At 39.4% G+C, this 12,748-nt stretch overlaps 1 protein-coding gene and 1 pseudogene across 1 annotated transcript; one reads left to right on the top strand and one right to left on the bottom strand.

The window, feature by feature from the left end:
• The first annotated feature begins 5,770 nt into the window (after positions 1 to 5,770).
• LOC114271110 (putative LRR receptor-like serine/threonine-protein kinase At3g47570 pseudogene) lies at positions 5,771 to 6,259 on the top strand (annotated as a pseudogene).
• Positions 6,260 to 9,630: 3,371 nt separating this feature from the next.
• On the bottom strand, positions 9,631 to 10,033 carry LOC145798110 (uncharacterized). The gene is made up of 2 exons (XM_082885584.1): positions 9,913 to 10,033; positions 9,631 to 9,812 (listed from the first exon to the last, which is right to left on the bottom strand). Exons 1-2 carry the CDS (start codon positions 10,031 to 10,033, stop codon positions 9,631 to 9,633), a joined length of 303 nt encoding a protein of 100 aa, XP_082741710.1.
• Positions 10,034 to 12,748: the final 2,715 nt, after the last annotated feature.

The raw sequence follows: 12,748 nt of genomic DNA, 5'->3' as shown, positions 1-12,748 counted from the left end.
ATGCATGTGAAATCTGATTCAAAATTTTTGAAAGAAAATTTTCATTCTCCAAGTTAAGGGAGCTCCTAGTTGGTAGTGAAAGCTATAGAGGAAGAGCACCACATAAACAGACAACTAAATGATTTCTTATCAGAAAGTTGGCTAACATAAAGTAAAAAGTGATTTTAGTTCAAATAAGAATCTTAAAGGAACTATAAAAATAACCAAAACTGACCCAAAAACACTAAAGCAAGTTGTCAAATTGAATAGATAAGTTTGAATAAAAATTAACACATGCACGCGTGCATAGATTAACTACATGGACCAAACCCATGACAAAGTACATAAACTATCTTAAAAGGCTTCAAAATTGCATATGGTTTATGAAAGATTAATCACAAGGACCAAACATGTGACGAAGTATCACATAAACTAACTAGCCAATAACAACTATCTTCGTTTTCATTTCTCCTTCAGAATGTTTAAGATAATGCAGTTGAAACTTACATTAAGTGACCGAAGTATATGGTTCTTTCTGTGCCAGTAATGTTGATTTCCAGTTCCACAACAAAAACTCATCTCTAAACCAGAAGGATGCTCAGCCTCCTAATACTTACATTTCTATGATTAATAACAAAAAAATTACCAAAAAGATGTATAATTATCTGCACAAAAATAAGGAAAAGATTTTCCCACCTTTATATTTGAACAAGGCAACTTTACGACAATTGTTTCCCTTCATCCTTTCCATATATACGCTGAAGTTCACGAGTAGCAGCTAGGAACAATTCTGAAGCCGAGAAAAAAGAGTGCTTGTGAGTAGGAAGACATTGTATCAAAACATATTGAACTGTCACTCACTGCTAACTAAACCAAATAACTTGAATTATCTTTCCAAAGACGGAAAGATTCGTGTGTGTTGTTTAACAGTGGGCACATTTTCCTCATATCCACTTTGGGCTAAAGCTGGATGGCAACCAGTAAGCAAAGTTGGAGCATTCAAATGCAATAGAGGGGACTCAAAAACCTAGTGGATTCTATTAAAAAAACAATGGTACATTGCGAATAAAATCAGGTTTCTCTACGTATAACACGCGCAAATCTGGGATTAATTAAGTCTCCTAATCAACCTTATGTATTCCTCTACTTCACTTGTATTTTGTGAAATGACAAAATGATTGGATCATTTCTTACCAGAGGACTTGTGTATGTTGCTCATTAATTTAGGGCCACATACATTATATATTAAACATTTTCATATACACACATAGAATTATATATACACACAACATTATTATACATATCCCCACAGCATTATATATATACAAGCACATTCACCTACATATAATACACATTGTGTTTGAAATTTATCATAAATCCTTGAGCTCTTCAACTTTGGGGATTCAGTCAAACCTTCCTTGAGTAAAAAAATAAAATCTAAAATGAAACTATAGAAAGTTATAAACAATTAAAATTAGAGAAAAAAAAAAGACAAGATAATCACTGGAAATTCCACATCATGAATTTATGACGAAAGCCAATTTGAGTTTCTCACTCAAATCACCATCTCTAATACATATAAATATATACCAACATCAAGAGTTGGCAAAAGGATCATAATTCCAATTAGTTAGTTACATGAATTATGTAGAAGATTGTTTTTATGATGAGTAAAATAGCAATTCTGGCTTTCCACAGCCACCGACTACTCTCGACACTCTTAGGAATTGTGTTTGAAGGGGTCATTCAATTCCCCTCCTCCCCTCCCAAGTTAGAATTATATCAAACTAACCTCAAATAGATGAAATTATTCATAAAATAAAAATTCTTTCAGCTCAATGGGGTCACAGTACACCAAGCGCGGCCCCTGAAATTATTTCAGCTCAATGGGATCACAGTAGAGTAGTTAGTCATCTATCATGCATCAAATTTAATTTTGAACTTTCACATGAATGATTGACAAATCAAGGCGATTATCTTTGCTTATTCACAGTGAAAATGTAGATATTCCACTATCCATTGTCTTCAAAAACAAATATCCAACTGACAAAACCTTATTTAATTATCTTTTCTATTCTGTAGTTTAGATGGTAAGAGCAACAAATTATTTTCCAAAAAGATTTAATTTCCAACCAAAGAGGAACAAATCCTACAAGTAAAAACCTCAATCAAATCCTTTCATACAGCTTCGAACTTTAAGGTTTCAAATTCCCATGGGAATTGCTAAGAAAGCAGAGGAATATGAACCAAACAAATTTTACTCAAACGAATGTTCAACGAGTGAAAAAACTAATTTCTCCTAAGTAATACTAGAGTTTTCAATCACTTTTTTCAGCAACCAACATACCCAAGGAGGCCACATTTAAATACCCAAATAGTAACGCACCCCTCACCCCTCAAAAAAAAAAAAAAAAAATAGAAAAACTTAAATCCAAGTACTTAAATCCCTACATCTCCTCATCAACCAAGTAATGCGTCCACAGTTCTACATATAACATAAAATCAAAACATAGAAGGAAAAACAATTTGGGAGGTTAGTTTAAAGATTTGAAGAAGATTTGAAGAAGAATGGGATGGCAAAATTTGTAAAAATCTGCTAGTGGATCAACAAATTAGCAAAGCAAATGCAATTAAGCTTCTAGGAAGAGTTAGATTAAAGATTTGAAGAAGAATTTGAGAGGCAAGGAAAACCAAAAAAAAAATTTGGCAGAAATATCCCACTAATCTAACTCTTAATATTTTGGAGGCAAGGAAAACCAAAAAACATATTTTCTCATGCCTACGCTAAATGGTTTTTATTTTTTATTAATCAAGAATGGGATGGTAGAATTTGTAAAAATCTGCTAGTGGATCAACAAATTAGCAAAGCAAATGCAATTAAGCTGCTAGTGAAACATATATATATATATAGAGAGAGAGAGAGAGAGAGAGAGAAAGAGAGAGAGAGAAAGAGAGAGAGAGAAAGCATATATATATGTTTCATTGAACCCATAAACAAAGAAATAAAGTTATGTTCGCTATTATGCAATTAAGAAAAGCTTATCTGATGAATGCTAAAAGTCATTTTTTTTTAGTTTTATATTGAAGGGTAGATATGTGTAATCAAGTTCATCTTCCATTATAACTATCAAACAACTCACTCACACTATTTTAATTGACACAATCCCATCATTATGGATGCTTAACATCCATGCCTTGGTAACATTCTATGCAGGTAATAGAAACTTTAAAGAAAAATATCGGAACTTTGAAAAACACATTTCCAATTTTTCTTCTATTATATTTTTTTAATCAATCACAAACTTTCAAACCACATTGGAGTCATCACTTCCCATTGAATTTGTTAAATAAATTGGTAAGGTAGGGTCATGTTTTGCATAATTTGTTAAAAAAAAATCTGCTAGTGAAACATATATATATATATATATAGAGAGAGAGAGAGAAAGCATACGCGAGACAGAGCATCAATGGAGTCTCTTCTCAACGATGAAGCCTCTGGATCTCGCAGAGGTGGCGGTGGATCTGCGAAGATCGGCGGAGGAGGGGGAGGCGGCGGCGTGAAAAGAGGGCAGCGATGGAGGTGGTAGCGGTGGCAGTGGTAATGGCAGCAGTCACGATGGCGATGGCGGAGGAGGAGGAGGTGCTCCGGTTGCCGGCGAACTTGAAGAGGAGCGGCGGCGGGACGGCGACGCAGCGGGACTCTTCGCCCCCTTCATCTTTTCTTCTTCTCTTCACCTACCCTAATATTTTATTGGTGAGGTATTGATCCATCTGTTGGTTCTTCAAGTGATCGATCTTAGCCATTCAATTTACATCCTTGTTTAAATTATTTTCCCCAACTAAAATGCAGCTTCGTCGTTAATTAAGGAAGGAGCCCGCCAAAAATTCAAAATCTTTCTTTGAAAATTTTAATTACAATTTGCGACTAAACATTTTAGTCGGAAAAAGTCAGCTAAAGGCGACTAAAGTAATTTTTTGTCACTGAAAGTAAATTTTTGGCAACTAATACTTTAGTCGCCAAAGAGAAATTTTTTTATTTTTTATTTTCCATTTGGTGACTAAATATTTTAGTAGCCAAAAATCAATATACAGCGACTAAATTTTTTTTTGTCGCTGAAAGGAAGTTTTTGGCGACTAAAACTTTAGTTGCCAAAGGGAAAAAATAATTTTTTGTATTTTCCATTCGGAGACTATATGTTTTAGTAGCCAAAAATCAATATATGGCGACTAAATTTTTTTTTGTCGCTAAAAGTAAGTTTTTGGAGACTAAAACTTTAGTCACCAAAGAGAAAAAATAATTTTTTTATTTTCCATTCGGCGACTAAATATTTTAGTAGCCAAAAGTCAATATAGTGACTAAGTTTTTTTTTTTTGGTCGCCAATTCTGGCATTTTTAGTGACTAAATTTTTTTTAGTCGCCAATAATGAATATACCCCAACTAAAAAAAATTAGTAGCTAAATATTTTACGTTTGGCGACTAAAAAAAATGTTAGTCCCCCATAACTTTTGGCGACTAATTTTTTTGTAGTCGCCAATTTTGGTCGCCAAAGGTGCATTTTGTTGTAGTGAATGTCTAATGGCACCAACCTATATTACCTTGACTTTGGAAGCAATAAATTTATTGGAAGAGTGCCTTATTTGGAAAATATGCACAATCTTGCATGGATAAACTATCAAAATAATAATCTTAGTTGGAAAAGCTGATGACTTGAATTTTCTCCACTAATTGGTCAATGCCACCAATTTGAACATTCTAGATCTGAGCAAAAACTTTGAAGGGGTGTTTTCTGAATCAATCGGCAATTTCTCCACTAATCTTGGTCACCTTCTCTAGCAAAACAATAAAATAGTTGGAAGCATACCAACGAGAATGGGGAATTTGGTCAATTGGCATCTTCTTGACATGTCAAACAACCAATTCACAGGTAACATTCTTGTTGATATTGGGAAGCTTCAAAAGCTATAAAATTTGTATCTCTTAACTAATAAATTCTACGGGGACATCCCATGGTCTTTTGGAAATTTGACTTCTTTAACAGCTCTTAGATTATCTACAAATAATCTTCATGGCAGCATCCCATCAAGTTTGGGGAAATGCCAATATTTGGTGGAACAAAGTCTTGAGCAAAACTATCTTAGTGGTACCATACCCAAAGAACTTATCAGCCTCTCATCATTATTATATCTAAGCATGTCTCATAACAATTTGATTGGTTCCCTTTCCGTGGAAGTTGGAAATTTAAAAAACTTACGACAATTAGATCTTTCCAAGAATATGATGTCTGGTGAAACCCCCAATACTATTGGTAGCTGTGTAAAACTGGGATTATTATATATGGAGGACGACAAATTTTGGGGAATCCTTCCATCATCTTTAAGTTATTTGAGATGTATGGAGGAGTTAGATCTCTCTCGCAATAATTTATCAGGAAAAATACCAGATTACTTGGAGGGTTTTGTCTTCTTACAAAAATCTCGCAATAATTTATCAGGAAAAATACCAGACTACTTGGAGGGTTTTGTCTTCTTAAAAAAATTAGATCTATCATTCAATGATTTTGAAGGTGATGTACCAAAAAAAGGTGCATTCAAGAATGCAACTGCAGTTTCTGTTAAGGTAAACAACAAGCTCTAAGGTGGAATACTTGAATTACAACTGCACAGTTCTAACTCCAAAGGGTTCAAAAGGAAAAGATTTCTCTCGCCTTGAAATTAATAATTCCCACATCTGTTGGGCTTCTAGGACTAATTTGGATGTTTTGTTTCCTATATTTTTGTTGGTCCAGAAAGATGCCAAAAGTACCCTCTATGACATTTTTAGCGAACTCATTTTTGAAATTGTCCCATCAAAGTCTACTTAAAGCCACTGATGACTTTTCTCTATCCAATGTGATTGGTGTTGGTAGTTTTGGTTCAATGTACAAAGGAATTCTTAGTCAAGGTGAAAAGCTTGTAGCACTGAAGGTACTAAATCTTCAACATCAAGGTGCTTCCAAGAGTTTCTTTGTTGAGTGTGAGGCCTTAAGGCACATCAAACATCGGAATCTTGTCAAGGTTCTCACAGCATGCTCAAGTGTTGACTATCATGGTAACGATTTCAAAGCTCTTGTTTATGAGTTTATGGTCAATGGTAGCCTAAAGGATTGGTTACATGCAAATGAGAATGAAGATGAGCCACACGAGTACTCAAGGAATTTAGACCTTCTACAAAGGTTAAATATTGCCATTGATGTTGCTTCTACAATTGATTATCTTTACAATCACTGCCTGAACCAATAGTTCATTGCGATCTCAAGCCAAGCAATGTTCTTTGATGTAGGCCGAAAGGTACCACATTGAGGCCGCTTACGTTACATTTATAGTCTTTGAATTTTGTTTATTTGGTGGAGATGATGTGATTCGTGCACTTGTACAGATTTGGCAAGCAACACGCAAATTCAAGTAAAAAGTGGCGCAAAAGCAGATTCTCCGTGTGAGTAGTGACAATTCCCAACCTACCACCTCACCGTACGTGCGGCCCACCACCACAAGAGTGGAAATTAGGGCTGCTTGAGCAGCCTACCTTGGGTTGCGTGCGCGAAAATTTTAGTCTATTTTGCTAGGAATAAAAGGAAGAAAAGAGGCTGCTCTTAGGGTTCGAAAATATTTTCAGACAAACGGGGGGGCTAGGGTTTGGAAAGAGATTGCTCAACCTTCAAGTGCAATTTTCATGGAGGCATCTTCTTCTTTACTTCTTTCCACGCCTCCATGAGTGGCAAAGCTCCTGTTTCTAGGGTTTTGATGAAACCCTAACCAAGTAAATAGGTTTTCTTTTTGGTTTTGTTTTACGTAATGGTTTGAACAATTGTGTAGTTCTCAAGAAGTTTTCAAATATAATTCTCCATTATTTCTTCAAGTATTCTGGTTTCTGTGATTGTTGAATGCTTTCCATACAATGGTTTTCTATTATTTCATGTTCAAGGTATGAGGCGAGCCATACTACGAGGGACGAGTCGTGTTACTACCCTAGTTTAGAGCTAACGACTTGTACTACTTGAGATGGTTTGTGCCTATACATTGAACGCGTTAATTCTCTTGATAAATGCTTTGAGCTTGTAGTTGCGAAGTATTATTTAGTTCAAACCGTAACATAATTGAGTCTTAAATTGAAGCCTTATTTATGTAACTAGTGGTGAATTCATTACCCTAGGTTTTTCCCAAAATCAATAATTTCATCTTTATTTATAATTTCTAGTTTATTCGCTTTGTTTAATTTAATTATCATTAGGTTATGAACAACCATCCCTTTCATCAAAATTAATTTAGGAATTTAACAATTAAATTAGTTTAATTTCCCGTTTGTCCCTGTGGATTGATACTTGGACTTACCGTTATTCTAAGGAATTTCGTATAGTTTAGTATTTATTTTTGGTGTGTGAAATGACCATCAAATTTTGGCGCTGTTGCCAGGGACAATGAAATGACTGCACAAATAGGTGACTTTGGGTTAGTAAGATTCCTTCTAGAAACCACCTATGACTGTTCTGCAACTCAATCAAGTTCTATCAGTATAAGAGTATCTCCTTGTTATTTTGTTCCAAGTAAATTAGCGTACCTCTTAGGCTCTTCTATGTTTTCCTTTTTGTCATCACTAACCAATAGAATCTAGAGTTAATTCACACAACCGTGATTCCACTCTTTTAGTCACTGAAGTAGAACTGATGGTTCTTTGCTTTTGTTCCACACAACGCACTATAATCAATTATTTATTTATTTGTTTATTTATTTTTATGATAAATAAGTATATGGACTTTATTGAGAAAGCATCAAGATAATGTAAATAATACAAAAACCCCAAAGGGACAAAACACACCCTTTAGCCTATAACCTCATCAAAAAACTCTAAAAAACCAGACATATGCGGATTAATTTTCATCTCTAACCAACTATACAAAACAACTAGAAGACGACTCTCAAGCCAACTAACTATGCAATGAATCTCTTGAAACATACGCCTATTACGTTCCAACCAAACTAACCACATCAAACAAAAAGGGACCAAATACCACACACAGCGCCGTCGACAACCCACCCGAGCTTCGCGCCAACTCCACAATATGTCTACCACCCTCCACGGCTGAACCCAAACAAACCCAAAAAGAGAGAAAACAAAGCCCCACACACAGAACACCACTGGAGAATGCAAGAACAAATGATCCACAGACTCTGCATCTTCACAACACATACAACACCGATTTACTAGAATGTGACCACGCTGCATCAGGTTATCAATTATGAGATTTCGAAAGCCGTCGTCCACATAAAGAAAACCACCTTCGATGGAACTCTTGGCACCCAAACACTCCTCCAAGGAAAATCCCATCTCCCCTCCCCCACCAAGCTCCCATAGAATGACGAGACTGAAAAACACTCCTTAGCCCAACATTCCACCCCAAAACATCCTCCCCCAGCCCAGTCACACCCAACCCATACAAATAACCGCATAACTCCACCATCTGATCAACCTCCCAATCTTGAACCTGTCGCTGTAACGCAATGTCCCAAACCACCCCCTCCCTACCCCTGAAATAAAACGCCACCATAGCCTCTAGATCCCTCACAATGCTGAAGATCAAAGGGAAACGGGCTGCCAGCAAATCCACACCACACCACCTATCCTTCCAAAAACGCACCCTCACCCCATCACCTACCTGAAAACCCACCCGATCCCAAAACTCCCGTCACCCCAACCAAATCCCTTTCCATAACCCACAACCATGAGAACCCATAACCATCCTTGACCCCCATTCCCCTTGAGCTACCCCATACTTAATAGCCATCACCTTTCTCCACAGTCACTCTGGCTCCCAAGCAAAGCGCCACAACCATTTCCCCAACAACGCCATATTAAAAGTCACTAAACTCCTCACCCCCTGCCACTTTCGGTTGACAGATCCAGCCCCAATCCACCAAGTGATAACTAAAATCATCACCCCCACTGCCCCACAGGAAATCCCTTTGTAACTTCTCAATCCGCCACGCCACAGACAACGAAATAACATACACAGACATAAAGTATGCTGGGATACTACTCAACACACTCTTGATCAGATTCAATCTTTCCTCTTTCGAAAGATATTGCCTTTGCCAACTGGCTAACTGTCGTTGAATCCATTCCACAACCCCATCCCACACCCCTTTAGCCTTAAATGACGCCCCAATGGCAAACCCAAATAGGTCACCAGCAAAATGGACACCTTAGAACCCAATACCGCTGCTAGCACTGGCAATCCCTCCACCTTACCCTCTGGAATCAGCTCAGACTTCCTCAAATTTCCCCGAAGGCCTGAGATAGCCTTGAAACATAACAAAGCACATTTCAAGTAACCCAATTGTTCCACCACCGCCCCACAAAAGATTAGCACAGTATCTGCATGTAACAAATGGGAAACACTAATAGATGCTCCTGTGGGAGACTCCACCACAAAACCTTCCAGGAAGCCTTCATGACCTGCTCTTGCCAACAATTTGCTCAATGCCTCCATGACTAAAATAAACAGTAGTGGCGACAAAGGGTCTCCCTGACGAAGACCTTGATATGTTCGAAAGAACCTCGCTGGAGTACCATTAACCAAAATCGACAGCCGCATAGTAGAAATACAGAACTGAATTCAGCGACACCAAGTCTCCCCAAAACCCATATGACCCAAAACATACAATAGAAACTCCCATTGCACATTGTCATAGGCCTTCTCTATGTCCAGCTTACAAATCACACCAGGTTGCCGCTGCCTGATCCGGAAATCCACACACTCATTAGCCACCAAGACTGCATCTAAAATCTTCCGATCCCCTGCAAAAGCATTTTGAGATTCAGACACTATTGTCTGCAAAACCCGCGAAGTCTATTTGCCTCACCTTAGCCAACGGTTTATATACACTCCCAAGCAAACTGATTGGCCTAAAGTCTCTGATTTCCTCAGTCCCTCCTTTCTTTGCAATCAAAACCAAAAAAGTCGCATTAAGGTTTTTCTCAAACTGCCCAGTCACAAAAAAAGCCTCCAGTGTCGTCATCATATCCACCTTAACCACACTTCAACAGTGCTGCAAGAAAGCCATAGTAAAGCCATCCGGCCCTGGAGCCTTATTCCCACTCGTGGTCTGCAAAGCCTGAAATACCTCTTCCTCCGTAAAGGCTAACTCTAAGGCCACCATATCGTCAGCCGAAATCATATCAAAATGAACCCCTGCCATCCCTGGTCACCACTCGCTTTCTTGAGGCCGAAACAAATTCTGATAAAAACCACAATCCCCCCTTGATCTCCTCTTTATTGACTAGGTCTCGCCCATCCACCCTCATGCAACTAATATGATTCATCTGACGGTAAGCATTAGCCATCCGATGAAAGAACTTTGTGTTACGATTCCCATCCTCTAACCACAAACACCTAGACGTTTGTCTAAAACTCACCTCCTCTAAGTGTGAAATACGGACATAATCATGTCTAGCCGCCTCCTTCCTGTCAACATCATCTGGTAATAAGCCCCTACAGCCTCTAACTCATCCAAAGAAGATAGTAAGGACACCATTCCCTTTCTCTGACCCTCTAGTCGGCCGAAAACCTCCCTATTCCAACTTTTCAGATCCTCTTTAAGCAATTTCAACTTCTGTGCCAACATGCAACTAGGTGACCCTGTAACTGCATAAGAATTCCACCACCCCCGGACCATCTCCAAGAAACACTCCGATTGCAACCACATGTTCTCAAAATGAAAAGGTGTTGGGCCACTACCAAGGCCTCCACTCTTGAGTAATAGAGGCCAATGATCAGACATCGGACGAGGCAACCGAATTTGAACAACAACCAAAAAATGTTCCTCCCAGTCGCTCGAAATCAGAAATCGATCAATCCAAGACAAACTCTGCCCATTCGACCAAGTGAACCTGCCTCCTTGAAGCGGCAAGTCAATCAGCTACTTTTCATCAATGAAAGAGCAGAAACTTTGCATGGAGCCCAACTCCTGGAAACTCCCCACCTTTTTGGTTGGCCACCTCATCATGTTGAAATCACCCCCCACACACCAAGGCACTGAACAATGAAAAGCCACAGTCTCTAATTCTAAAAAGAACTCCCCTCGATCCCCATTCCGCACCGGGCCGTACACCCCCGTGAACACCTAATGGAACTGATCTGTCACTTACCGAAACAAAGAAGACAGTGAAAAACTGCCTAACTCGTCCTCTTCCTTCATAACCACCCTCGAATCCCAACAGAGCAGTACACCACCCGCCGTGCCTGCTGCCAGCAAATGTAGCCATTCTACAAATCTGCCTATCCAAATTTCACGCACCACCTTTGTCCCTAACACCTCCATCTTTGTCTCATGTAAGCACACCACATTAGCTTTTGCACTTCGTAAGACTATCTTCACTACTACCCCTTTGTCTTATCATTCAAGCCCCACACATTCCAAAACATAATTTTTAACTCCATTTTAACAACAAAGGATCCCCTCAATGTCTTCGTGAATCACGATCAGTCCTTGCTCCACTCTGTCCATAACTGATAGAACACACTAAGTTTCTTAACTCTCATTTCCCTTTACGACTAGTATCTGCCACTATAACCATTTCTTTACTAGAAGACCCTTTTCGTCACGATGCCTCCACTGCTGAAAATAAACATAAAGCTTCCTCCTCATACCCTTCGAATGAAAGTCCCAATAATCGACGGACCCTAGTTATATGTTCCAGCACCCAATCTGATACATCCTCAGCTGTAGGTATCCTATTCCTGCCCAAGACTGTGTTGTTCTCAAACGGCACCTGGGTGGGGCCTAGCAAGCCGTCCTAGTCGCCACCTTCCATAGCCAATGGTTGTAGTATCAGCGCCAATGTATCGCGACCCTCTATTTCTGCGTCAACCATGACTCCCCATGACAGACTATCCCCTTATGCAAGCCCTGTTTGCCTCTCCCCATCGCCAAAATTAGCAAACTCATCGCGAGAACTTAGTCTGACAGCCCTTATCATTCCACACACCTCAACGTGCAGATGACCCCATTACCCCTCTCTCAATGCTCGACGTCGCCGCCATCTGACTTGGAACCATTTCCATACCGACGATGCCAAGGCCCTCGGTAGGATGCACTAACCTCTCCGATGACCTATTTCCATGATTTGCTGGTGATCCGTCCTCCTTTGTCGGTGATGACACCCATTCTATTCTTGTCGATGGCTATGTCGTCGTGCCCGCCTTTGGCTGGTGGTCCCCCACACTAGTGCACAAAGATTTGAAAATCCATGTCACTGTTGCAACCATCTCCTTACCCGCATGTAACGAAATGGGCCCAAATAGTGGGAGCCCCAGCCCATCCCCAAGGTTATGACCCAATTCATTGGCCTTAAACCCTGAAGAAGTTGAGCTCAACATAACATCTTTCTCCACGGGCCGCTTGTTTTCCCCACAATAGGACTTAATTTTATAACCTTGGCCCACTAGGCCCAGACCCAACGACTGCTTGCCTTGGGCCTGCCAACCCTAAAACCTCATCTGTCTCTTAGAAGAAACAATCCTTGATCAAGCCTTTGAGTGTCCCCAAATCCCTGAAAATCTAGTCCACCCCCAAATCTCCTCCAGTCCCATCGATCACGCATCCAATCACGACCTTCATTCTCCTACCGCAGTCCTATCCTCGTCCCACTAATGGCAGAATAGTTTCCACCGTCGGCCCTTCCTCTAGCCAGATAGGGATCAAAAAGGTCGAAGTTTCCTAGTGCACCAAAAC

Source organism: Camellia sinensis, chromosome 8, assembly GCF_055761805.1.
Source record: "Camellia sinensis isolate YWXY chromosome 8, ASM5576180v1, whole genome shotgun sequence".
Taxonomy (NCBI): domain Eukaryota; kingdom Viridiplantae; phylum Streptophyta; class Magnoliopsida; order Ericales; family Theaceae; genus Camellia; species Camellia sinensis.
This window is presented reverse-complemented; position numbering and strand designations above follow the sequence as displayed.

Coding starts and splice junctions, on each gene's coding strand:
- LOC145798110 (XM_082885584.1), bottom strand. CDS start 10,033: ATGACGACACTGGAGGCTTTTTTTGTGACTGGGCAGTTTGAGAAAAAC. Junction 9,813..9,912: donor CAGAGACTTTAGGCCAATCA/GTTTGCTTGGGA, acceptor ATGCTTTTGCAG/GGGATCGGAAGATTTTAGAT.